Source organism: Achroia grisella, unplaced genomic scaffold, assembly GCF_030625045.1.
Source record: "Achroia grisella isolate CSIRO2021 unplaced genomic scaffold, CSIRO_AGI_Agris_v1 utg906, whole genome shotgun sequence".
NCBI classification, from domain to species: domain Eukaryota; kingdom Metazoa; phylum Arthropoda; class Insecta; order Lepidoptera; family Pyralidae; genus Achroia; species Achroia grisella.
In genome coordinates, this window is record NW_026713064.1 from 1,470,845 (window position 1) to 1,498,763 (window position 27,919).

General features: G+C 30.1%; 2 protein-coding genes across 2 annotated transcripts; both read right to left on the minus strand.

The window, feature by feature from the left end:
- Positions 1-870: 870 nt before the first annotated feature.
- On the minus strand, positions 871-1,951 carry LOC131853737 (uncharacterized). The gene is made up of 2 exons (XM_059204757.1): positions 1,824-1,951; positions 871-1,381 (listed from the first exon to the last, which is right to left on the minus strand). Exons 1-2 carry the CDS (start codon positions 1,949-1,951, stop codon positions 1,138-1,140), a joined length of 372 nt encoding a protein of 123 aa, XP_059060740.1. The 3' UTR covers positions 871-1,137.
- Positions 1,952-3,636: 1,685 nt separating this feature from the next.
- On the minus strand, positions 3,637-27,253 carry LOC131853738 (diuretic hormone receptor; the record flags this gene model as incomplete). Its single annotated transcript, XM_059204758.1, has 10 exons — positions 3,637-3,807; positions 4,118-4,284; positions 8,147-8,335; positions 9,203-9,328; positions 10,078-10,157; positions 10,622-10,702; positions 14,529-14,631; positions 15,454-15,547; positions 17,826-18,006; positions 26,971-27,253. Coding segments are annotated over 10 exons (1,317 nt in total), but the record flags the coding sequence as incomplete, so codon positions are not given.
- Between the last annotated feature and the right edge of the window lie 666 nt (positions 27,254-27,919).

A 27,919-nucleotide genomic window follows, 5' to 3' on the forward strand; every position in this document is an offset into this window, starting at 1 on the left:
TAAGACTGATTAGATTCGTACTTGAATAGTCTATAACTTACTCTACTACGCACGTTCACGTTTGCTACGCCACAATATAACAATATCTTCCTTACAGTAGTACAACGCTTTTAAAGTCAGGCTGTTTAACATAAATTGTGATTACGTGCAGTGGTTACTAACATCACAGATAAGAGAATATCACAGAGTACAACAAATGTGTTCGATCTTTTTATTTAATTGGAATGACACACGAGATAACATCCCAACGAATGGTAAGTAGTAACCATTGTCTATAACATGAATAGTACTATAAATATCATGGTACCACGACTTTGATACCACTTATACGTTGCTATTTCGGAGGACTAAGATGTCTCTTAAGAGATCTCTTATCTTGTAATTTCACCCTGCAACCGAAACATAACTAACAGAGCATGGGTGGCTTAAATAGGTGTATCCACCTACATTACATCTACATCCTATCGGATGTAGATTCCTTTTTAAAAAGTCTACCTCAGTTGCTGTTGGACAAACGGCAAATATTATTTGTTTATTGTGCCTACATAATGCGCTGAACACGTTCTCACAAACAATTCCATTCTTACACTGTTACTATAAGTATATTCGTTGTCCAATATGGATTGTAAAACTGTGGTACTATATATGTTTTTGTTAATAATTAAGCGGTATACAATGTATTTTCACCTTCCTAGCGTGTATACAAGTCATTATATATTCAGTTGCGTTTTTATGACGTAGTTTTCATAAAACAACGATTTGTGACTGAATCATTTACAAATTTCACACCTAATTAATAAATAGTTCATAATCATATTTGTTTTGCAAAATATATTTAGTGAGTTATGGATACACAACACACATTCAAAGTAAGCTATACCAGTACATTATATTATGTAGTATGTACAGTATATATATATATCACTAGGTAGTGGTAATCAGTCAACAAGCATAATAATAATAATTTAATGAAACAAATACTTCTAATTTATGTATTTTAACAACCTACTCAACTATAAATAAGTCTCTAATTTATAGTATTAGTTATCGTACTAGAAGCTTCTTCAAAGTTAGCTGTTACCGGAAACAGTCCATTTGATGTTGATTTCTGTTCACTAGAATTTTGGAGGATATTATTTATGCCTTGGAAGTTAGCGTTACAGAAAGCGACAGGTGTAGATTTATTTTCAAGTGTAGAAATACCGTAGTCCATTGTAGTTTCAATTCCAAGTGTAGAAGGATAGAGTAAGGCGGGAGAGGCAGATGACGCTTCCGGTAGGGCGTCTTCTTCGGGCAAAGTACGCAGGCGCGAGAGCCTCTCCCGCCCCTCGCCTCACACAGGCGATTGCTCACCGCTTGCACTACCGCTCGTGATGTAATCCTGCGCAATTGACAATAATTTAAGTTAAACAAAGACATGTAAAATTTGACATCTAATCGTTTAATAATGTGTATATTTCAAATTAAACTTTCAAGATCATTATTTAAACCTTATATTCAATTGTATGTTATATTTGATTTAGGTAAATTAATTAGGTACTCGATGACATTTCATATTGAAATAAATTACAATTTTATTTATAATTTAATATTTGTATTAACGTTTAATTATAATTTAAATAACATAAATTATACAGAAAGAAAATTTATTTTTAGTAATATGTAAGCACGCTTACAAGCAGAATAATTAGTTTCAACTTTGCAACGACTCACAAAAATTGTGGATCTTAATTTAACTTCCTTGGCAATTTAGTATAAAGTTACGTTAGTTGAATAATATAATAAAATCAATCCTGATATCATTGTTACCTTTATGTACTTACAGCATGGAGATGCCTCCCATCATAGTGTAGGGCGAGCGAGGTCCTGGGGACCAGGAGTGTGGTGGTAGTGGTTTCTGATGCTGCAGACTCTCTCTTTGAAGGGTGGCTGTATAAACTGTAGTTACCATTTTTGTTATTAACGATGATGTAAATAATTTTAAGATTAACAAAAAATATATCACTTTTTATTATTTTTATTTAAATATTGATTGCAGTCGGCCATTACAGCTTCATCGGATGAAAGTGAGGCGACTGCAGGGGGCACTCCAAACCACCTTTTGAAGTGGCTAAAGCCCAACACTTGTCTGCGAGATACGACACGTTTCCGTTTGTCTATTTATTGCGTTTATACCGTTACTATGTATGTATATTAGTGTCGTTTAAAAATAACTTTCTATCTTTCTTTCTCCGCTTTTTCCTCTCTATGTTCATTTTAATACTACATAGACATATTGTTTTTGTATCTATCCACTCTGTGGTAATTCTTTCAATAAAAGTGTATTTTAAAACTATAGATTTTAATTCACTCTTGTCATATTATTAATGTTACTTAACATTATTTACTTTATGGTACTCCATGATATTAATAATCATTTGGTGTATTCTGTATTTTATGTAATTAGAAAAAAGTATTACTTTTAAGCATTAACTATCACTATAGAATTGTTTAATTTCTATATCATTATTGAGTACCGATCACATAAGTTTATTTTAATTTTGATCTAAAGGGTACAGCCTTTCAACAAAGTTATTTTTTTATTTATTAGTCGAAGATAAATATTATATACTAAGTTGCTATTTATTACTTCACTACTAATATCTAATAATACCATATAACACTAACAAAGGAATATTTTATGCAAGACTAATTTATTATTGAAGAAAAGTGAAGTAATTTTGCATAGATACTGGAGTGTCGTGTACTCTCTTCATAGAATAATACCTCAAAGTACATATACTTATTTTAAATATATACTATTTATACTTCTCTACTACTAAGAAGATATCCACTTCCATCTTCAGATAGGTTAGTATTTACGAGATAATGCGTTCGTTATAAAAATTGAATTTAAGTTTGCGAACAAGATTTGGTATTCATTTATCATACAAATGAAGTAACGACGATCCAATTTGAATTACGCTCAATGGAAAGGGATAACAAGATTCGTTATATTCAGTATACACAACCCACGTCGACTGTCAATAGATATGCAAATATATTACACATTTCTCATGGGATTGCTTTTTAGACTCACCTGCCTTAATGTTACGAATCAAGAATTTTAAAATCCAGCAGTTGTCTGACACGATATGAAAGAACGTATATTGCATGCAGTTTCACTTTGTATTTTTACAAGTTTTACACACTGTTACACTTTAGAAATAAATACAGGAGACATCAAGAAGATAGAAAAACTATAACATTTTACTTAAGACTTGAAATTAGTTGTACAACAAATTTATTCTGGCTGTTTTGAAGAAACTGAAATAAAGCACCAAAAGTTTTTATTTGACTATTATTACTTGTATTGTTATTTGTATTCATGATGCCGATGGAATAATACTATGTATATAATTTAAAATATAGGCATAGTTTAATATCATAGACAAATAAATTGTTATAGATCAGTTGATTTCAGTTATTCCTACAAATATTTGCAACATGCATTATCCGCATACTTACTTACATACAAGTCATAAAAGACGGCAACATTTTGAAATAATTAATCAAAAAGATACATTAGAACATAACGAGGTATTTGTACAGACTATTGGAAAGCATTGGCACATTAATGAAAATAAAATAAGTTAATTAAAGCGAATTACACATTGATTTATTAAAGTAACAAAAAATAAAACATATCCAAATCCACATTACATCCGTTTCTTTAATTTCTTCGTAAATGCAATAAGTCCATTCCAGTAAGCAAATTCGTTGAATCTTATCCAGAACTGACTCTTCAGGCTTCTTCATACTGTGAGCCTAATGGGAAATAAAAATAGACGATCAAATATGGATTTGGAAGGATACGGTACAAGCAAGAGGTACAAAGCGTGGAGTTAGGCAAGAATTTCCAATCGCAGTGCTACAGGTAGGGTCTACACAAGGAGCAAATATTGAAACAAATAGGTACATCGTGCAGACAAAATGTTTACATTGACTCACAATGAACTATTTATTAGAATTCTCCATCGAATTTGTTCTACTAATTTAAACAAAAATTAATCGTTTGATGACAACTTCACTGCTATTCTTAACAACCTACATATATAAATATATGAAGTCAACTTACCGTATACTTTCGGTTCTGGATCTCGGAGACCAGTCCTTGGAGTAGGAGGTACCTCTTCTTCGCCCTCCACCAATAGTTCTGCCCGTCTTCCATCGCTCGACGTGATAGCCGATCGCATGACGAACTTCTGTATTCATGAAGCAGTAGAAGAGGGCTACTGTGAAACCCTGTTGAAATTTAACATCTATATGATTATGGGAAATAAAAATTTGTACATCATATTACGAAAATTAGGCAGACGGTGGAGAATGAAATTTGGCTCAGTTAAACGTTATATAGATATGAGGTATAGATAGTTAATATTTATTAATAATGTTTAAAAAATACATTATATTAAAAAAAAAACTTACACACACTACCATGTGTTTGACACACATGCAAACATAGTAGAGTGTGTATAAATTTAGTCTTGATAATAGAAATATCGTTAAAACTTAAAATTTAAATTATTTATGGTCGAACATTGACTGCTAAGCGACCATTATTGAAGACATTATTAATATCATCTAGTTTCTGTATTCTCATCAGATTTGGACTCCGTCTTTTCTATTAGTGCAAGATGGTGCTAAGTGGAAATATAGAGGATTATCCGGAGGGTAGATACGTAATACAACAACAAACTACAAGCATTAAGTATCGGTTTAAAGAAAGTTGGTTCGAAGCACTTTGAAGAACCTTTTAAAGATATATCCTCCTCTATTGCGACAGTATTAAGTCTGTCAATAGAAATAGCTCAAGTTTTCTTTGTAAATACAAAGATTGCTTTCAGATATTATATTATAAAACTCAAACATTTTTCATAATATATTTTCATTAAAAAAACCTCTATTGAAATTGTTAAACTCATAGAATATTTGATGTGGCCTAAGCCCTAAACGGATCCGCTAATTATTTATTAAAAATACCTGTGAAGACCCTTTATACTCCCCAAGCTATACTATAATCACGCCTAAATAATAAGAGACGGCTAGTTACCACATCACTCAAATTAAGGTCAGAATTGTTACTAGATTTTGTTGGAAATGTGAATATATTCGCAAGCGGATATGTTAAATTTTTAAACTAGAACAACATAACGGATCTCCTTCATGAAATTGATATATTTATATTAATAAAGTATTTATTAATGTAAAATTACAAAGAGATTTTTATTATACAGCGAGCATAATTAAAACATTTTAAAAAATCTACAATTTTCACTCTACAATTAACAGAAACCTTTAATTATTTGTTTCTAGGACGAAACCCGTATATATCTTAATAATAATATAAACCTAAAAGTTTGTAAGTATGGATGTTTGTTAATCACGTAAAAACTACTCAACGAATTTTGATGATACAGTAATATAACTTATGCATCAGAATAGCACATAGGCTATATTTTTTAATGTAATATAACATGGGTGAAATCATGGGCACAGCTAATCTCTGTATAAACCTTTAAGTATGATATCTATTTATAAGGGTGTTGGTTGAAAGTCAAACGAAGCAGTTTCTTTGAGAAGAGTGAGTAGCAACAGTGTGACGTTGCACGCTTGCGGTCTCTCATTTCAACAAAAGTTAATTTCGTAATAAAATATTACTGAGGTAAGAAGATTACAGTTACGTAATGAACATCTTTTTCTGTATAAATAGTTAATAGAAGCATTAGTGTTTCTAATTTCTAAATATCTGTATTGCTTAAAGTTATATGTTTATACAACGATATTATTTGTATTGCTTTTATTTTTGTTTTGATTGAGTAACTAATAACAATATAAACAAAAAAATATATATTATTTGATAGCGCAAGATTGTATATTTTTTATCTAGTCTGTATAGTGGAAACAAATGGAGGACCAAATTACTTTCATAAAACTGTAAATATACCAACTGTTGTTACAATTGCAAGACTATGAACTCACTACTCACTACAGGTAAGTCTGTTATACAGACTACATAGATAGAAAAGAGAGACTAGAGACAGAAGAAATTATGCGATATCAATATTTGTTATTGAAAATTGTATTCCTGATTATATATTACATAAATAACCCTGGACAATTAACACAGCGCCATCTAGTCCCACGGTATGCAGAGCGTGCGTATTAGATAACAGATGTAAATACTTAGACTTTTTTTAAATATATACATGATATACATATAAAATACCCAGACCAATACAAGCAATTATAGTCATGAATACAAATGTTTGCGCCGAACGAGGAATCGAATCCGCGACCATCGGAAGAAAGGCGGTGTGCTAAACCGCTAGACCACCTAGGTCATCAAATATAATATTATATATGTAACATTTTATTCAAGATTTAAGTTATCTTTGACTAAGCATGAAATATAAATCATATGTAATATTTTGTTAAAAAATCGATTTATCTCCAACTAAGCACGACTAAGCATGGAATATAATAAACATACTACGTAAACATCATATATGAATACGTTTACTAGAGTAAACGTATTCATATAAAGTAGTTGGCGGCTATCGGCGTCTCCCGGGATTACGATTATTGTTATTTGATCTATCGACCCAGCATGTTAGACGTCCTCTAAATCAAAGTTATATATACGCTGTTATTAACACACAAGACTACGTTAATTGCGTAGACAAGAACTAAGTGAAGCAAAATGATATTTGTGTGATTGGTTTAAGTCACTTTAATATCATTGATCAGGTCAAGTTATATTTAAAAAAAAAAATAGCATTTATTATTCCGGTAATACGTTTGCTTAAAGGCACTAAGTTACAATATTTTATTACTATTCTTATTGACAAATATATATTGTACGACATTTCAATGGAAGCATATTGTGTGGTAATTATTGCGCGGCAAAATTTGTGAAATTAGGTTCTATTAATCGATACTAACATTATTAAGGCCAAATTATATGAGGCTGTCTGTTACTTTAGCACAACTAATGGCTAAACGTACTCGTACCTTAATTAAATTTACACGAGGACAGACATCGATATCTTTTGATCTCAAAAAAGTAGACGAATATACTAAATGATTTCACATACTATTTAATTATTTCTTCTCATCATTGAGTAAACGTGACTCTAAATTATAATCCCAGATAGGGATATCTTACGAAAGACAAGACAAGCTAACAGTGTAAAAAAGTGCCAAACGATCAAACCATTTGTCTGCCTACTCTCCAACGCTTTTATGATTAATTTAAATTTCAGTAGGTATCTTTGTGAAATTTGAAACTACGACCTTATTGGGAGAGGAAAACGACTGTCATTTAATTGTGGGAAGTAAGAATAAATCAATATTGTACAAGAGGCAACCCCTGCTTCTTAAACCCTTGTTTGAATCTTAATATAATTGTATAGATATATAAATACTACGAGAAATTGAACATTGAAGACGTCAAGTCCTTCAAGATGTTAGAAGTGCGTAAAATCTATATTTTATATGTGTCCTAGCTTTAAAAAAAGCATGTCTTTGTAATAAGAAATCTGTCTGCAATGATAAAACATTTTGTAAGATTACTATTGAAGCAATCGCAGCATCGATTAGCGCAGAATTGGAGAAATCGTTTTAAAAATAAATACCGACGGTTGTATAAAGAACATACTTCTAAAGTTGTATGATTATTATTAATATCTTCATCAGGTAAGTAATTTATGAATTGATTATGTGATTAATTATTTACGAACCGAACTGACAATTAATAGAGCTGGGGCAGGTCGCAAATTGGTTATAATATTGATGGTAGGGATACTGATAAAAATATTCACATGCAAAAATATCTTATGTATGTAGAAGCGATTATCGTGGAATACGGGCTACATTTTGTTTCTTTTTATAATTAGAGAATCCTTGTCAAAATTTACTAGCAAGTTATAATAAAAATTACCCTATGCTCAAATAATGAGGTCAGCTCGGACGGCCCGAGCCGAGGACGCCGCGCCGTTCCAATGGTATATTTCCAAAGGGGGCTGAAAAAGGAAACAATGGAACAATCTGACAGCGTCATTCATATGAGCCGTCCGACTATTAACGGAAACGTGTGAAGTCTTACCTGTGTAGATAACATGAGCGCCCGAGTGTAATCGAAGGCGTGAGCGAACCACGACTCATCGTTGGGTCCACACAATACTAATAAGTTCGTGATGCCCAGCAGTGGGATCAGGACGAGAAGCGCCTTCGTTGCCTTCCTGTATTGCTCTGTTTCTAGCGTATTTGCTGAACGGAGCTTTGTTATTAGAACCTGTGCCAAGAAATAAATTAGGTTAATTTATTTGATATATTAGCCAATTTATCAAGTACCTAGGTTAATTTTTATAAGTGAAGATATTTATAAAAATTAACTTACTTGATAAATTCATGACTATAAATATTTTGGAGTTCACATACAGGTCTCATTTATTTAGATCTTTTTAAAAACATACCTTCATGACTATTATTATCAATGGAGTAGTTATTATTATAAAGGCATTGTCAACTGTTGGTGTACTGGTCATTGCAATATTATACGATAAATATATAAAAAAAAAGTCGTCATATATTTAGCTTTTCGAATATCGACTACCTACTGTAATATTAAACAAGAATTATGTTTTAAACAACTTGTTAGGGTTAAAGATAATATTGCATAAGTTAAATTGTTCTGTAGAACATTTATTGAATCCGTCTGCTCATTACGTAGAAACAGAGTTGAGAAATCGGTATAGTCATTAAAAGTTCTTAGGAATGATCAGACTTTTGTAATATTCTCTGTTATGTAATTACATTTACAAGGAAAACTTTTTAATATACATGTAATAAACCGAGTATAATTTTTTCACCACACAAAAAAATAAATGACAAAATTCTTTTTTTATATGAGGAAAAAATTACTATAGGTATTATTGGGTTATTATATAGTTATTATATATTTGGTAATGGAAACTAGTAGCTCAATAGCCAGCACCAAATCTTTTCGTGGCTCTCTTTGGAAACATTGTGGTTATTTCTTGGTACATTTAGCTTGATGGGCTTACTGACTTACTTTATACTTATCCTGTCATTTTCCACTAGGATATACCGTTAGCGCAGGTAGATGCAATATTTGATTATGACTCAAAATTACACTCACCCACATAATCCTGACGAGGAAAAACAGATTGAGGGCTAGTCCAGCTAGTGCTGGGGCCTTATGGATCCAATCCACTTGGTGCTCATGCATCCATATACACATCTTCGTTTCACCAGAAAGCGCCAACTGGATACAATAGTAAATTTTATATACAAATACCAAATCAAAACTGACAACTAAGAATAGATTTGAGGAACCGGAAAAAAAATCCTTGTTTCAATTTTAACGACAATTACGTACTTATGATGAAAATGTTATGGCTAGGCCATTTTTTTAATACGTACGGATTAAACGAAACATACGAGTATTATGAAAATAGATACGTTGAAGTATCAAGTTTTATTAAAAAGCAGTATTTGTACATGTCATGTCGAGATTGTTATTAGAGTAGAAATTTACCCAATATTACCCACTTAATTTAAATAGCTAGGTACTCCAGAAAACTATACATAATAAAAAGAATGATAAAATAATGTCAATAGGAAGTTGTATAATAATGAGGAAATGCAAATACGACCCATTTGGCTCTATTATTATATAATCTCATATTTCTAATTTATTTTAAATTATTGTTGTTAATATAAATTCACTTAAATTTAGTTAAGTTTAAATTAAGTTGATAACAATGTACGCTTACGAATTTCGTTCTACATGTGCTTATGTTTCTGCAAATTTCAAGACTCTGGAATATTTTTTTATTACTAGCCAGTTACTATGGTGTTGAAAGGTCATAACTTTTTATGGGCTATACGCTCATGTTGCCTGCCTTTACCTTAGAATTAATTTTAACTAGATATTTTACACCTTAGTGTTGACAACTTTTACAGTATCTATGAGACTAATGAAACAAAATTATATAGTAATTTTATTCTTACTCCATCAGGTCCAGTAGATGTCACAATGTTTACGAAACATCTCGATATCATCCATATTGTAATAAAAACAGCTGGGGCACCTGGAAATTTGTTGTTTAATTTATCATAAGAACTTTTGAGATTATATCAATTTATTTACAAAAGTTATAATGAGGTATTTGTTTGAAAAGGTCTAATATGACATTTCTTAAAATATTATGCCTAAAATTTGTTTCGTTTGTCAATTAATTGACTTAATAGCACGAACGGAACGCTCCCATGAATTTCGCAGTGAGATAATTGGCTGCGAGTGATTGAGAATTTAAAAATTTCTTGATTTTTTCTCTCATAAATATGAATTTGTTCGTTATTTTTTTATTTTTACACTTTAGCGCATAGTAGATAGATCGTATTTCAAAATAAGTAAGCATTATTAAAATTTCGAATCTTCTAGGAGTTAAACACAAACAAAAACAGTTAGTATTTGAAATATATATGTGATGTATAATAAAGATAGTGTAAAATATTTTTTACTTATTAAAATAAATGCATTTAAATTACTTACCCCAACCAATAGTGGTATATACTTTTAGTTTAATATTTTCAGCAGTGAACGTTTCAACCACTAACATATATAAGTATAAACCTGCAACAAAATGGACATGTCATAAATAATGTAGGAGTGCTAATGAATAATGAATGTCAATAGTTGCTTAGTTTTATATAGATTGTTTAGTGCAAAAGGATGCTTTGTTCGATGAAAGGACCTTAGATGTTTTCAGAACCACTAAAATAACAATTCATCTACATTTTATATTAGGAATTTAGGTATTTCGTAACTATACTAAGCATGTTATATAGTTATTTATGTAACTTGTTATGTCGAGATGATTCGTCCGGGTTTATGTCTATATTAGAAGTAGGGCGTTGAAAATTACACAACTACAACAGTATTCCTGAGGGGGCAGTTGGAGGGACGATTGCTGTTACGGAGATTGTAATATTCGACTCGACTTGCCCATATTTCATTACATATATACGATCCAACATTGCTCAGGATGGCTTCACGCTATATTTCGGATAAATCAGTCGTGAGATCAGATATTTGATATCCAATGGAATTAGAACGACAATTGAAATTTTAATGTATATTTTAACATTAAATATGTTATCTATACATTTCATATTTAATAACTTGAACATTGAATGGCAAATATTGATTATTTATATTTATATTGATTAATATGAGTTGATTCAGTTAGTGTAAATTGAAAATTGTGGCTAATATTAGATTTAAACAATAAATTCGAACATCATCTGTTTCATCCTTATTCCATTTATTTGGGGTTGCCGTAATATGTTTTACTCTTCCATTTAATCCTGTTTGCAGTCGTATTCGTCATGGCTCTTACTATACTATACACAGTCCATCCAACTCTTTTTCCGACTTGCTCTGCTCTTATAACCATCCACAATCATATGTAACACTTTCCCGAAAATATTATCTGATCTTCTTCGCAGACTATTCGACAACGTATTGAATTAATCAACATGTAAGTATATCTAAATGTAATGAAGTAGTTAATAGTCGTCTTTTGTTCAAAATATATGCTTTTTGTATGTAAATACGGTAACATGATAAATTATATTATTGAAGAGAAAGTGTTATAGCAGTAGTGTCTAATCGCGTACTGTGCTCTGTAATTACGAGTGTATTGATCGGTAACTTAGTAACCCATTAGGGCGTCACTGAAGTGATCTATCACGTAGAAAATAAACTAATGGATACAAAATAACTTTTACTGATATAATTTCTATTACATGACTTTTACTATCATTATTAAAATTATTTACCCAGCGTAAGAACGAATTTTTATATTTATATGAGCATAACGTTTAGAATAAAAATATTAAACATTTTTTACCCATCTCTATTATCTGTCAAATGTTCAAGAATAAAAAAATATTGTTATCGATTACTTAAAATCTTCTCTGGTCTAACGTTAATTATGCAATGATATACCTACATTAAATTGTTACTAAAAAAAACGATTTTGATTATTAAATATGTTCTAAACTTCAAAAGCAGAAGCAAATGTAATATTTTACATGATTATTTATTTATTACTTTGTTAATACAGGAGAGTTCACGCCAGGCCAAATTGATTGAATAATATACTTTAATAACCACAGAATATGTCGTTTTACATTTTAATGTCACTATTAAATATTCTAAAATATACAATAACTTCGAGTACAGCAGAAGTATTATTAAAATTTTTTGCTACATAGCGTTCACTCTGCCTTTCGCAGAGTTCTGTTGTTTTATAAATAAGAAAGTTGCGTAGAAATAGAGCAACATGATATTATAGTATCAACAGGTTTAAAGTTGAAAGTAAATAGGTTAGCAACTAATAAGAACTTTCTACAGAAAGTTTAAAGCGAAGTTTGCCTGATTTACCGTTAATATCTCATTGCGTGCAACTAGTTTAATACCTAGAGTAACATAATTGTACTTTGACGATGAAGATTATGTTAATGGATTACAAGAATATTTTATATTTATTAATACTTAATGAATTTTGAGAGCTTTTAATGTTAAATTTAATGTAGATACTTACCTACTTCAAAAGTCAAAGTTTCCTAATGATACTTATTTATAAATGTTGAGTCATTTAATATTATATGTAGGTATATAAGTACATCTTTGCATTAATGTATCTACATTATGAATATAAAGAAAAAGAAAAATTCACGTAATTTTAAAATTAAGATTTCCTGTAGAGTTTCAATAGATATTTTACTATTTCAATAGACAATCTGCGTAAATTATATAAATCAAATTTCAATTATATTATTTTATGTTATACATCAGTCATGTGTATGAAAATGTAACAATACCTACTTTTTTGCAATGTACGTATGTTAGTTCTTGTTGTTGGGTTTTAATAGATTTACTATGCTATTCTTATTTCTATTCATAATGCCTTCTTATATTTGTGTATTTTAAAAGTTTATTTTATACTTGATGTTACCGGCATCTTTGTTTGCTAGTTTTTAGACAAATATACTGAATGTCCATATTTAAGATATAATATTTTGTAAATTTATTAAGATCCGTGTCGTGTAAATTTATTAAGTATAGCCGTGTAAAAGTAGCAAAACAGAAAGACAGACAGATGTATTTTAGCATTCATAGTATTAATGTATTTTCTGTTAAATATGTAATTTATTATACATAAATTATTTAAGAAAAACTATAAAAACGATTAAATTTTAAAATTATAATATCACTAAATATTAATATAGACCTGCGTCTTTCCAATAATAACTAGATATATTAATAGTTCTAGGAAAAATATATTCCTCATACTTCTAAAAGATTTTTATCAAAAGATATCTAAAGGAAAAATCCTGTAATTATAAAGACTTTACTGAGGATTACCGGAAGAGGTTCGTTTTCAAGTTTGAAATGCAAGCATTCTGATTTTATCTTATTGTGATAGATAGATATAAAGAGCCAATAAACAATACATATTACCTAAATAATAAGTAATACGAAAATAATTTATATAAGTCATATACAATGACTTATATAAAATAAAAATATTTGTCATTTTTTGTACTGTATATATACGAATTATATATATATATTAAGTTATAAACACAAATTAATAATGAAAAGTATAAGATTCTCTTAAAAATTGTAAATAATTGTATTTACATGCAAATACTATTTATTAATTACTATGTATGTCATAAACTAACATAATTCCAGGCGTATGAATGCGATACTGAGTTAAAGAAATTTTAATGCCTATTTTGTTTTCATTTAGAGAACCAAGAATAATTAACATTACATAATTACATTGCCTACATTACGCATAAAAAATATTATTTTTATAATAGCTTTAATAACGAAGTAAATTTCAGATTATCATTGTTTTATAAATGTTTATTTTGATGCATGTTTGTGACAGCTCTGAAAGGGCGTTTCACAAAATGTCGGACGATACTAATAAATTGTTTATCTACTATTTTTAGAAGTAGGCCGTCTGAGTACATATGTGTTTGTTTAGGTCCTCTTTTTATCATAACATATGTATTTCATATATGTCAATTTGTAATTGTAGGCTTTGTACACTTCACTTGCATATTTCTGTTTTCTATATTTCTATTGGCCATTATTTTTTATTGTTTACAGTAAATTAATTATATATGTACATATATAACGTATTAGTAAATTAGTAGTAAGAATGGGAACCCGAAAGAAATGGCAAAATGTATTTTCTTGATATTGCCGTTTAACACTATCATTTGTATAAAATATGGTACAGAGGCAGGACGCCGTAGAACAAACAATGGCAATGTATGCGGAATACCACGGTCGTTATGTTACGACCTTATATCAAAGATGTAGATCATGATTAAAGACTTTGTTTGCCACTCTCTATTTATATAAAAAAACTTACCTTCTACAAGCATCCAAAAGAAGTTTGTTAGGTAAAAGTAGTGCATACAGATAACTAAGATCATACATGACGTTTGATCTTGCTGGGCCTCGTCTGACCAATTCTGAAAAACAGAAAATAATTAAGATTTTTTTAGATTAACACTAATCCCTCATTCCAAGGCATAAGTATCCCACGGTATTTTTTTTATTACGTATATATTACATGTGTAAAATGTAAAAATAAGATTGACATTACGAATCAATAAGTTATTAGTAATTAATTATCTAATATTTCTTTCAAGTTTATGTTTGAATTATTATTTGCATTATTTTTAGTTTAAATTCAACTTAGTTTAATTTTGAAAGTATATTAAAAATAATCATACGTAATATTCCGAAAAAGTACAATGAATTAATATATTTACATCTAGAGAACACTACAGGTTGAAAGGGTCATGTCCTAAATTAAATAATAAATGAATAATTTAAAAGTATAATCTAAAGCAAAAAGAGACGTTCGAGTTGAAATTTTTAACAAGTTTAATAATTTATGATCGTTTAATCATTATCTAAGTAAGGGTTAATTTAGTGGTCACGTATTAACGTCGTAAATGTCAGCTACTGTACTAAAGAATACGTCCTCTGTAAATATTGAAATTTTAATACGGATAATGTACGTACATTTTAAATTACTTGTATTTTAGTACTTTGTACCTACTGTAATTTAGTTCACTACATAAACAAATAGTGACCGAAAATTGTCGCTGAATAATTAATTGGTCGCTAACTGAACGCAACTTCTCTTTTTTTCTTCACATATATTAAACTAAATAATCATTAATATTTAAAAGTATACTTTATAGTAACTAGTTGGCTAGTAAGTAAAAACATACTGCAAATGCACAATCAAACATATTTTCTAATAAATAAAATTAAAATGTTACCTGCAACGCTAAATTTAAGATCCAACTACATGCTGATAAAATATATGTGGACATTAGATTTGTATGTATTGTGTTCCTTAGACATCTTAAGTCCCTGAAAAAAAAGTATAATTAGTACTGCGGAAACCGTAAAATATTATTTAACTGTTGTTTGTACTTTGAATTATAGAAATGAAATGAAATGACTTCGGACTATTCAAATACTGCTGGCCGCAGCTGTTCTTTACAGCTTCACCGGACGATAGAGGGCGAGTGCAGATGGCACTCCAAACCCGTGAAAGGACTTATGGAGTTGCTGAAGGCTAACTCCCGCCTGACGGACGACTTGAGTCTGAGGGCAACGCTAGAGGTTCGACCTCGGCTCAGGCCGTCGTAACTTCGATCCCTGTTTGTGTTGGACAGAGGATCGATCGGAGGGACGGTACTAACAGTCTGTATTTTCTGTAAATACTCTTCTAAACCACGGAACAGATTTTAATATATATTTTTCTATTTAAAGAACTTCTTTCTCTAAATGTTACATTACTACAATACATGGAGATAGTTATAAGACTATAGGTATACCCATGCTGGGGCGGATCGCTAGTAGTTCAATAAAAGTCACGAATGTTATCATCATAATTTTCCTGATAGCTCTTTACTGCGTAATAAAAAATATTTCATTCATCTCTATTCACATTTATTTCAGTATTCATTGACATTCTATCCGTAGCATTTTCTAGTTCATCCAGACATTGCTTAGGCACGAACCACAAAAAATAAAAGGATACGTCTCTGCGCAGAATACATAATAGTTCAAAGAATATATCTAAAACTATAGCTATTACCCGCGATTTGGTCTGGACAAATTTTCACTCATTATTTCATCTCCTGGATTGTTTTTGGGATAAAATATATCTTACATCCTCGTGATATAATCCAATGTCCATAACAAACTTAATAAATAATAATAAATAAACTTAACCCTAAGCAGAGCTTGTTTTATGGTTGGGTACTAGACAACTGATATAAATACATAAATATTTTCTTTATAAATACATACATACATAACATGACGGACATAAACAATCATACTAATGAATACAAACGTTACTGTCGTGTGAGGAATTGAACCCGCGACCATCGAATGTAAAGCGGTGTGGTAAATCACTACACCACCGAGGCTGTCATTGTCACACAATGAATATACCTATATTTCAGCGCAGTTTAGAAGCTGTGTTTCATGAGATATTTGTCACATTACAATGGACTGTATTTGTAAATATTTTAATAACAATATTGACAGTTTTATTTTTAACTTTCCACTAAAATAGTCTGTGTTGTTAATTCTTATTTTATGGTGTTTCACGTTCTATAATCGGCGTAAAAACTGAATCAATCTGAGATATCTCTTTTTATAGCAATAGTAAAGGATTTTCGAGACTCAAGAGCCAATTATGACGTTAGTCGAACGTTATTACCTATAATTTTACTATCGACTTCAATGCCTCAATTTAATAGCTTTTATATATATATAATATATATATATATATCTACACAATATTTATGGAAATTATTTAAAAAAAAAATACTAACTCCATTTGCAATCGATAAGGTCTACGCTTGAGTTATTTAAAATGTTTTGCTATGTAAAATATTGACAATTGAAGTCAGCTTCGTGCAACAAAATTGTCTAATTGAATATGATCTTTTTTAATTGCATTTTTCCATTCGAATAATACGAAGTAGATATAGCGTATCTGTCTATTCAAATAGGACATTGTAGCCAAATATTGTTTTTGTATGTTACTACCATATCCATACCAATCCGCAACCAGATTGGTAATCTGCAGAATTTGCCAAGCAGAAGAGGAAACGCTACTACACAACCTAACATAGGTTGTGTAGTAGCCCACTCATCCATAAATGAAATATCTCCTTTGGAAGGTATACACTCTATCCTGAGGAGATAAAAACCATCGCTCTTAACCATCTCCTTCAATTCTTGTCCCTCATAGGTCTAGGCTGCGAACTTTGAAAAAGGGCGAGCACAATAGATCTATGTAGGTCGATGTACCATAGGTGTAAGCACCTGACAATAGCCCAATACCCCCAATAAAAAAAAGTACTACCATATCACCATAAATTACAAATATTATAAATTAGCTATAACTTGCACTTTTTTTTTGCTTCAAACTTGCACTTTTAACTTTGAACTTTTTGGGGCTTAAATAAGGGTTATTTAAACCCCAAAAAGTTCAAAATTTGGTACGTCTTGAGTTGTATTCATCCTAAGATCGAATATTGATAATGCCTCTAACTACAACAGCAGGGATAACAGTAGTAAAGGTATATCATTTGTTACACTTTACACATACACACATTACACTTACTTAAAATATAAAAAAACGAAAACGGCAAGCGAAAGGACGGCCAAACTGAGAGAGTAACCCGCCAAATATATGAGGCTGGTGACGTCTGTCGGTGATATATTGGCGATCCTTTCTGTACAGTTGTCGTAATCTGAGTGGTTGTACCATATGCCATTTGCCTGGCAAATCCTTGAGGCGTTTTCTGAAATAGAAAATATTTGATGAGTGCACGGAAGAGACATAGAACTTTTTAGCTTGCTCTGCTTTGGATACGGGTTACTGTTAGATTGTCCAATATTTTATATCAATCTACTGGTAAAGAAAATATCAATATTGATAAAGCATTTTTTAGTTTACCTCTATAGACAACCCATAAATTCATCGACAAAGTGTTACATATATTGTATACCAAGGTGTTGGAGCAGTCACAAATTTGTAAGTCCCACCTTCTTTTTTAATTGCCTTTTTAATTTCACTAAATCACTTACATTTTTTATTCATATGGATCATTGTATTCAAATATTTTTATTGTATGTTACTACCGTATCACCATATCTAGCATATATTATGAATTAGCTATAACTAGTAATATTTTTCAGTTTCCGTCTAAGAAAAATTCATCAACATTGTGACATATGTATAACATGGTTTTAGAGCAGTCACAAAGTTGCTGTAAAAAATGGTGAAGTCTGACAGAAGTCCCATCATTTCGGTGCTCTTATATTTTGTGAGGTCACGTCAAATTTAGTATTAAAACACGAAATTTTAATTATTAAAATGTGACGGGGCGGGTGAGGGAAGGTAGGGGTGAAGGTTTCAAAATAACGTACGGATGATGATGATGACGTAATTTATGGATTACAAATAAAACAAATGAAATGTAGGACAGGTTTGATTTTGATTAAAATGTTAGATAATATAACATATTAATTTAATGTTACAAAATATAGCTATTCAGTAATTTTTTTCATACGTACCGAATTTCAGCATAGCTATTAAATATTATTTATATATTATAATATTTCACTTTCTTATACTTTATGATATTATGTTATGACATATAGATGTTTTATATAGCTATTAAAATAGAATTAAAAGTAGGAGGCGCTTCAAAAATTTAGAACTAAGAATCACGGTTGTAGTTTGTATTTTTGCAATTTTGTGGAATGTGATCATGGCAAGAGATAACTAAAAACAGACATAAAATATTTTTAAAGTGAGACAGCAATGACAAATTAGATGTAGATGTATACGTACGCCAAATAGGTTCGTATGTATATATACATATAGTTAAATAGACCCCGTTTGCTTCCTCCATATTCATGGATACATTAGGAAATAATTCACTTGCAAATATTAGTTTCATAAATAAACTGCATATGAACGAGTTTGTAATTGTGTTTATTATTTGGTTATACATTGTATTGCATTAGTTACAATAAATAAACCCTATATTTGAAGGAGTAGGCAACTATATATTTTTATTCAAACCACAGTTTTATCACTAAAAAATACTTGTAGAATAATAAGTACAATAATAACATTTGATATATTTCAATCTAATACGACCAGGTGTGTGTTACGGAGTAACTATTCTTACTTTATCACCAATTTTTGTTTTTTAAATGACAATCTATTAATCACTGAGAGAAAACAATAAGTATGCGTTTTTTTTTAGAATTTCATATTAATTACATGTAATACGACGTGCAGTGTACCTTGCAATTTTTTGTTGTAGTTTTCAGCAAACATTAAGGAACATCACATTGTTTTTATAATTTCCAAAACAAACCGAAATTGTGAAGAAAGATATTTTAAAGTATACTTTTATTTTATTGGGCTTAATTATTTTACACAAAGCTTCTATATACACAATATACGTATCAATTAATATTTTTGAGGAGACTAAACATCTGAACTATCCCCACATATTACCTAATGCCTACCGGCTACTACCTATTAAAGTTGTCAAAAAACCTATTGTAAAACAAAGGGTTATCCATTTGGTTCGAAATTTGAAAATGAATGAACTCATAAACTGAACTACAAAAATATTACTCGTCAGTTTAGGAAAGAGTTAAGGAGAATAAATTCGATACTGGTCAACAATGGCAACTTTTTCTTTTGTCTAATTAACCAACTGTCGAAAGAATGAGACTAATGTTTTTTAGGGATAACGTGACGTCGGAAAATGGATGTTTCCTAGTTCTTAAACTACCTATTATGTAGTGTAATATGTAGTTTAAGAAAAAAGTTTACTAAAAATGAATGTAGTACGCATGATGTAGATTCGATTCTCATACGATACAAACATTTGTAGACATGATTATGATTTTATCTACCCATTCTACGAACTCTACTTAGTTACTAGGTCATTATAATTATTATTGATGTTATATATTTATGTATATTAATAGCATCTTTCATAAAGTATTTTATCTGGCTGACTTTAGAAAAAAATACTTTATATACTTTCTACTATCTACTACCTATCTATCTAGGTTTTCGTAAAGTCAAGTACTTAATATAAAAAGGGTTTAAGCTTATTCCGGCATCTGTAGCCACATAAAATATTAAACTGTTATCCGAGGATCCTCTAAATCTTTCCGAGATAAAAACTATACATTATGTACGTATGGAGGTATTCAAAATTACTTGATAATTTTGTCGAATAGTTTTTTGTGGGGATACATTAGCAATTATCATCAGATTTCTATTTGCTATTATTAATGTGTATATAGTTGATATGTATAAGGTAACACGGTAGTAATGGACACAACTGTTATACACAAGTACTGGTTTATTAGTGACTGTCACTGAGCTACGGGCTCTCTTACATTGTTAGGAGGTAGTTATAATAATAGTGGTAGGTAACTTGTGAATAAATTTTATAACAATATTTTTAAGCAAATATGAGTGGAAAGTTGCTGAATTAGTCGGTCTGTTTCACCTCCTATATGCACTTAACGGGGTATATAAGAATTTATATAAAGCTTCTCTTTGAACCATCGTTTATTAATCTAGATTACGTGATGTAGAAAATTGTATCATATTTCAAGTATAAAGTAATACACATGTAAAAGTTTATACTTTGTTACATATATATAACATAAATATAACGTGTAAAAAGTTATTTACACAATTATTAAAAATTGTTACCAATTACTCAAATTATATTATATATATTGGTGTGACATTATAAAAAAAAAACAAAACTCAAAGCAGAAAACAAAACAAAAGTAGAGGTTAAAACTCAGATTTAAAATATTATATTTTGCTAAAATTTTACAGAATTTTCTATTTTCCATTAATTTCATTTATGAATTATGGAACAACCTACCGTTTACGAAACCATAAACAAAGCAATGGAAATCGTAGCAATGTTTTATGTTTTGTGTTAGGTTATGTTACCTTACAAGGTAAAGTAAACACGAAATTAGGTTTTGAAGTTAAATATGTTTGTTATCAGGAACACTGTTTTAGCAAATTATCTACTACTACTAACATCTCAAAACTGATGTCGGACATTTCCTAATGCGTTTACTATTACTTCTTATGTAATTTTAATTCTAAATATCCTTGACATTTCGTAAAACTGGACCCAAATTGACATAACTAAAAAATAATAGTTTTTCAGAAGACCATAAATCGTACAATTGTATTTTTATTAGAGAAGTTATTCTATTTAGGTAGTATGATGTCACTTTATATTATAAGAATATACCGTAAAACATATATTGCACTCTAAAAATGAAAATGAAATTATGAAATTCAATTTTATTTTAGATTACAAATAGGTTACATATGTCTATATAAACTAATAATCAATATCTAAACTGCAACTAGAAACGAGTATTTAGTTTTCTACGTCATTATCGCACTCAACAATAGCGTGAAAAAGTTGAGAAAACAATTGAAATTCCTGAAGTATTTAACAGTTTTCAATATTGTATTTCTTGCTCAAATGGAAAATATAATAAATATAATGATTGGGGGCGTTTATATTGAAATTCAAATGTGAGAAAATAACAATAATGATAAATAAAGAAAATAACATTTTAATTATTTATTCATCTTTGAATTTCATGCACATTTCACATTATGTGTTATAGTAAATATTAGTCTGGATTTGGTATTTATTTCGTCATAATCTGGATGATTATTACGAGACCTCATCTGTACTATTTTCAGTATATTTTTTTCATCTACTCGTTGTGTTAAATTCTATGTTAAAAACAATGAAACCTCTTATTTTTAATCTTTTCTAGTTTATATTAATTTAGTATATTTAAATTAAAAACATTTCTTGGCAAAGTTTGTCCTTATTGAAATTAATACATATTACATATTTAATACATATTTCCTAATCTATTTGAAGTTTTAGATGGGAGCCGGCAACGCAATTATTAAATTTTGTCGAACAAGACTATCAAAACTACTAATGGTTTCACTGATATTATTGGTGTTATGGAAATTGGACTGGTTTGCTTCCTGTAAGACATTTCAATTTGTATTAGATAAAATACGTGTATTGTATATATTATTTATACAACCTCTTATTGTCAAGTTGATGGTATATGATTTTGAAATACCTACTTCTAAGTATTTTAATTGATCCAGATGTGCTTATGTCTACAAATAGAATGTTCCTAAGTTTATAATACAAATATATTAGCGCCAGGACATCGCACGAGTATTAAAATTAATTGAAACACTAAACAAATTGTACACATAAAGATTCAAATTTTAATGTATTTTTTTTATTCTATCACTCATTCAGACATATATATTTCATGTATTAAAACTGTATGAAAATCCGTTTAGTAGTTATGAGATTATTGCGAAAATACAGACAAACCCGGTGAGAGATTTATTTAATATTATAATGTGTATAGACTAGGGCCACTAGTCTATTCATATTTCTAGATTTGTCCGGGTGCTATACAATTTAATTAGATTTATATAGATTAGATATAATAAATTATTCTTTACTCATATGTAAATATTATGTCAATAATGTACATTAAAATGAAATAGTTTATTATAACTCTTCTGGAGTTTACTTTCCTCACAACAAAATCCATTCCCTGTCCTTCTTTATACTAGTACAGATTGTTAAATGCGCAAAACTTTAATGTATTACGCAAAATGAAGACAATTAACATATCATGCCTACAGCAGTGTTTGCATAAAAATAGAGTGATAAAAATATATGTTGTCAGACAAGAATAGAACATTAATCATTAGCAACTGATTAGTTAATTACTTTAAATAACAACTCACAATCTGAAGTAAGTTAAGAATATACTATGTATAATATTTACTTTTACGCACACATACATTTGAAATTTTTTTACTACATTTTCTGTAACTTGGCATATAAGTTTCCAAGCAACTCCTCTCTTTCTACTAGGCGTTCATTTTGTATGTGTATTATGCGATATTTGTTTTGCAATCGTTTTACATTCTAATGGTTTTCTATTGTATTATATTAGTGCATTTGTGTTTTTTCTGTTAAATATATTTAAGAAAAAAAGAAAATGTAACGATTTATTCTTATTTCCTTAGAAATAAGGAAAAGGCCAAAGCTCCTATTACTTGATTTAGTTATTGAACTGTTTTGTCCTTTTCTTACGTGTCTTTTTTTATATAACTGGAATAGCAAAGCAAGCGAACACGACACTATATATGTATTAAATAGCTAAAGCTAAAATACTCTGCTGTTTTCATTTGAAAGATAGGTACACTGTATTATCTAAAATAGGTTCTTAACAGTTTTCAATAAGTACTCATGAATATCGTTATTTATTATATTGAATTATAGTTCGGGCTGGTACAGGTAACTTTCACGCTGAAATATGTGCTAGGACTCTACGACTATGTTTGACGTGTGTATCTATTTTGAACATGTTGAATTTTTATATAACATGGGTTATTATAAAGATCTGGACTAATGCAAGTGTCATAAATTGTGTCAGCTTATATCTAAGCAAGATATTACTTATCTCGTTCATATGGGATTAAGATGGCCTCGTCTGTGGGCCATACTGATGTTTTCTGGAATTGGCCATATGGATTATAAGATTGTACAATAAATTATATGTATAACAATTATATAATTGTATGAAAAATCAATTGATCCCTTCCTGTACATGGAATATGTACGAGAAAAGGTACTCTAAATAATCATTGTTAAAATTTTTATCTGTTAATTTATTTCTCTGTAAGCGCTCTAATCTCAGAAACAGCTTCACCGATTAGACTGCGGATTTCGCTATATCTTGTAGTAAGCTTCAATTCGATTTTAGTGTACAAACTTTGCATATCAATTTATACTTCTGACTAATTTTTTAGTTATGTAACACCGATAACAAATAAAATTAATCAGCGAGAAGGAGGTGGTCCTACCCTGCTATTGTAGTTATAGTTAAAAATATAGTGAGTATATTGAGTGTTGCTTTCAATGTAACGCCAAATAGTTGCCAAGTCTTCTGATCCATCTAAAGTAACAGCCGTGAATATGTTACAATAATGTAACGTAATTGCTCTTAAGTACCTAATTGTGTATTAAAGTGGAGATTTGACAAACATAGACCTAGAGACGTGACCTAGGGGTATATGATGTATCTAACAATATGTGTGGGGCGGCGCGGCGGGAATCCTGCAAAAAGGGCTCAAAATAGAGCTCAGTAACTTTGACAGATGCTCATTTCAGAAGGCTCATGCGAATTATTTGCCTCGGGATAGACATAAAATCGTAGATTGAAAGACAATTTAATAAAACGTACAGTGATAATAGGTTGTATTTTGGACGAAAAATATCACAAATACACCTACAGACATTTTTGTAATGTAAATAATAATAATATACGGTCACGACTATAGTATTAGATGGGGTAGTTAGAGATATTGACAATTGTCGATGTCGTATCATATATATGTAAGCACTAAAAATTAAAATTATCATAGTAGAAACTTGATATACATGTTGAAAAATATAAAGTTAAACTTATAAATGAGATGAAATACCCACATGAATATAATAATATACGTGTATACAGATATTATCATGTGTTGCGCAATTATTGTGAACTTTTAAAAATAGGTTGAATATTTAGTAGAGTAAGTAATCTTTTCAAAGAAAGAAATAAAGAGTAACAATATAATTACAGTCACAATTTTATTATGAACATGATTTAGGACCTGTATATCATTATGGCTTAATAAAATTGACTATTATTATTAATTAAGTTCTTTGCGTAATTGGAATGGCTAATAAGCTAACGGTCTACCTCATGATAAGTTAGCTCTGGCATCCTATGATGATATAACGTGTGTCACTCATGTGTTAATATTTTGGACGACTAACACGTGATGCTTCTGTAACCTATAATATCACTGCCTTATCTCACCATTGAAAGGAAATCCACATTACAAAGAAAGTTACGATTGAAATAAGTGAAGCAGAGGCAGCATACAGACAACTTCATATAAACTCTACTTAGACAAAATTACCGATTTATTTTGGGAAAGAGTACAAATGTATTTGTTGTAATGATTATTTACGATATTGGAAATAACAAAAATATCATCTAATCTATCTGCTTCAATATTTATTTGAGACAGTTTATTGAATAAAAGCTTGGATCTATCCCCATCAATTGTTACAGAACGCACGCAATAGTAATGATGATTTCATTTTAATAACCTTTGTCTAGCAAGGGTTGGTACTTCCACATACGTTAATTGAAGGGAAGAGTAAAATAAATCACTATAACGTTAACATATTCAATTCGTCTTCGTTCATCTTTGATGTAAATTGGCCCTTATTCGAAATCTCTTTGACGTCCTTTATGGCTTTGAATTCAATGATTTCGTTAATATACTTTCTATCTTATCGTAATTGGATAAAAGGTATAATCTAAAGTGAAATGAGCGCGTTTAAGAAGCTCATTCATTTTATTTGATTAATTTTTAAATATTTTATCGATGATTTTTTCATACGTCATATAATAAGGTTTCACGCTTCGCGAGTTGTGGGCGTGTAGGCGTTATGGTGACGTTGTTATCCTTGTATTTTTAAAACGTCCATTTAAATTCTATTTTGAGGTCTTTATTGGTTGTTAATATATTGAAGGGATATGCATTATATAAAGAAGATGTACCTATGTCATGATAATATTATTTATGAGGTATTTTTTGAGGCTGTTACGAATGTCCTGGTCTGTACGTGTATGATTGCGTTTGAAATAAGCGTGAATAAAGTTTAAAACAGTATATTCAAGTGTAGGTTACATTGTTACATCATCGAAAATATATTACAGTCACTGAATTCCGGATGTAAACGTAGTACAAATTGCAATATGATAATTAAGGGTTTCAATCATGGAATTAATTTTTGTTACCAAATTATAACTAAAACAATTCAGTTTTAATGCACGCATGGAAAATTGGATCTCTGTATCAATAATTAACAAAAACATCGAAATATCGCTTCAGTGCATATTTCGGCGAATATAGTTTTAATTTTAGTCAAATTATGCAAACAATAAATGGCACGAGAGTGCCGCGTTACAATAAACATTACTGTTAGAAATGGAAAAAACAGTGACTTTACACAAGTGAAAAGTTTATGACAGTTAGGTTTTTATATTAGTTAGGCTTTTTTATATTTCACTTGTGAATGCATTAGATTTGTAGATTCTAATATATTCACAAGTATAAAACAGAGATCAGAATGCCTAAATACATCATTAGATAAAATACTTTTAAATTTATTTGTACGAGAGATGCACAACTTGGGAATAGAAAGATAATTGGACGCTGAATTCTACAATAAATACAAAATAAACGCAAACCCATTACAATATTTTTATTTAATCTCCACCTTTTGAAAAAGGGTTTTTGGTTAGTCTGCTATTAATATTTTGCTTTTATTATTTCTTTATACAATGACATATTACTATAATACACCATACTAGTATTGGCCCACGTCTATGCTAATGCGACCATTACTATCAGGAAAAATAAGTAAAAGTAAAGTATTCAAATTTGCATAAATATTAGTTGAACAGTTACAGAGTGAATAAATAATAATCAAACCAACAATACAACTTACTTTTTTTATAATATTATAATATTAGCTAGGATTAATAAAGAAACTCACGTGTATCATCGTAATGTACTCCTTGAAAGAAGCTGAAGCATTTCTGTACAGCGACGGTGTCAGGAGGTGTCGGGTTCCAACATAGCAGGCCGTCATAATACGCCGGGCAATAGTCCGTCAGGTTGACGTCTCTAGCCAAGCAGTTATCCCGCGCCGTGTCATTGCTGAGCCCAGCCTGGCCCTCTATCCCGTCCAATGTTTGTAAATCCTCCAGTTTGCCGTTTATCACTTTCACTCGACTAGAAAATTGAGCTTTGTAGCTTTGGTTTGTTCTTTGGCTTGATTAACACTCATTTAAACTTCACTTATACACGCGTGCACATTTATCTAATACTTTCTCAATGAAAATTTGCCTATCACTAAAAAGCCGCTGAGGGTTGGCTTGTTTGTTTCAAGTGTAACGCGCGTGTCGCCGTCCCGTAGCGGAGTCTGTGTTGTGTTCTAATGTCTTCAGTGAGATTGTTACCATGATAAGAATGTTTGCACTTGGCTTGTGATCTAACTTATCGAGTGATAACGCTCTGAGAACAAACATCGGCAGACTAGAAGTATTTGCGTGTCGTGCAAGGAACCTTTGCTTTTTGTAGACAATTATCACCGCTCCATTTACGCCGAGGACCGTGAAACCTGCAATGAGATAAGTATGATTATGTTTTCGCTTTGATAAATTTGTACTCAGGTATGTGTAATTGAAGATACTTAACGTATCATAAATGTCAAAAGAGCAAACTGGAATGAATTATAACATCTTTGTAATATTATGACAAGCGAGTCAAGTATATCTTCTATATATATAAAAGAAAGTCGTGTTAGTGTTCGGCGGGTCAGCTAGTAGTATATATATGCAGATATTTAGGACGCAGATGCTTCATCTAGCATATAAAAAATGACGTTTGCTGGAGGACAAATAGTGCTATTCTATTTTTTTTAATCACAATAAAATATGTAA

Coding starts and splice junctions, on each gene's coding strand:
- LOC131853737 (XM_059204757.1), bottom strand. CDS start 1,951: ATGGTAACTACAGTTTATACAGCCACCCTTCAAAGAGAGAGTCTGCAG. Junction 1,382..1,823: donor ATGGGAGGCATCTCCATGCT/GTAAGTACATAA, acceptor TCAATTGCGCAG/GATTACATCACGAGCGGTAG.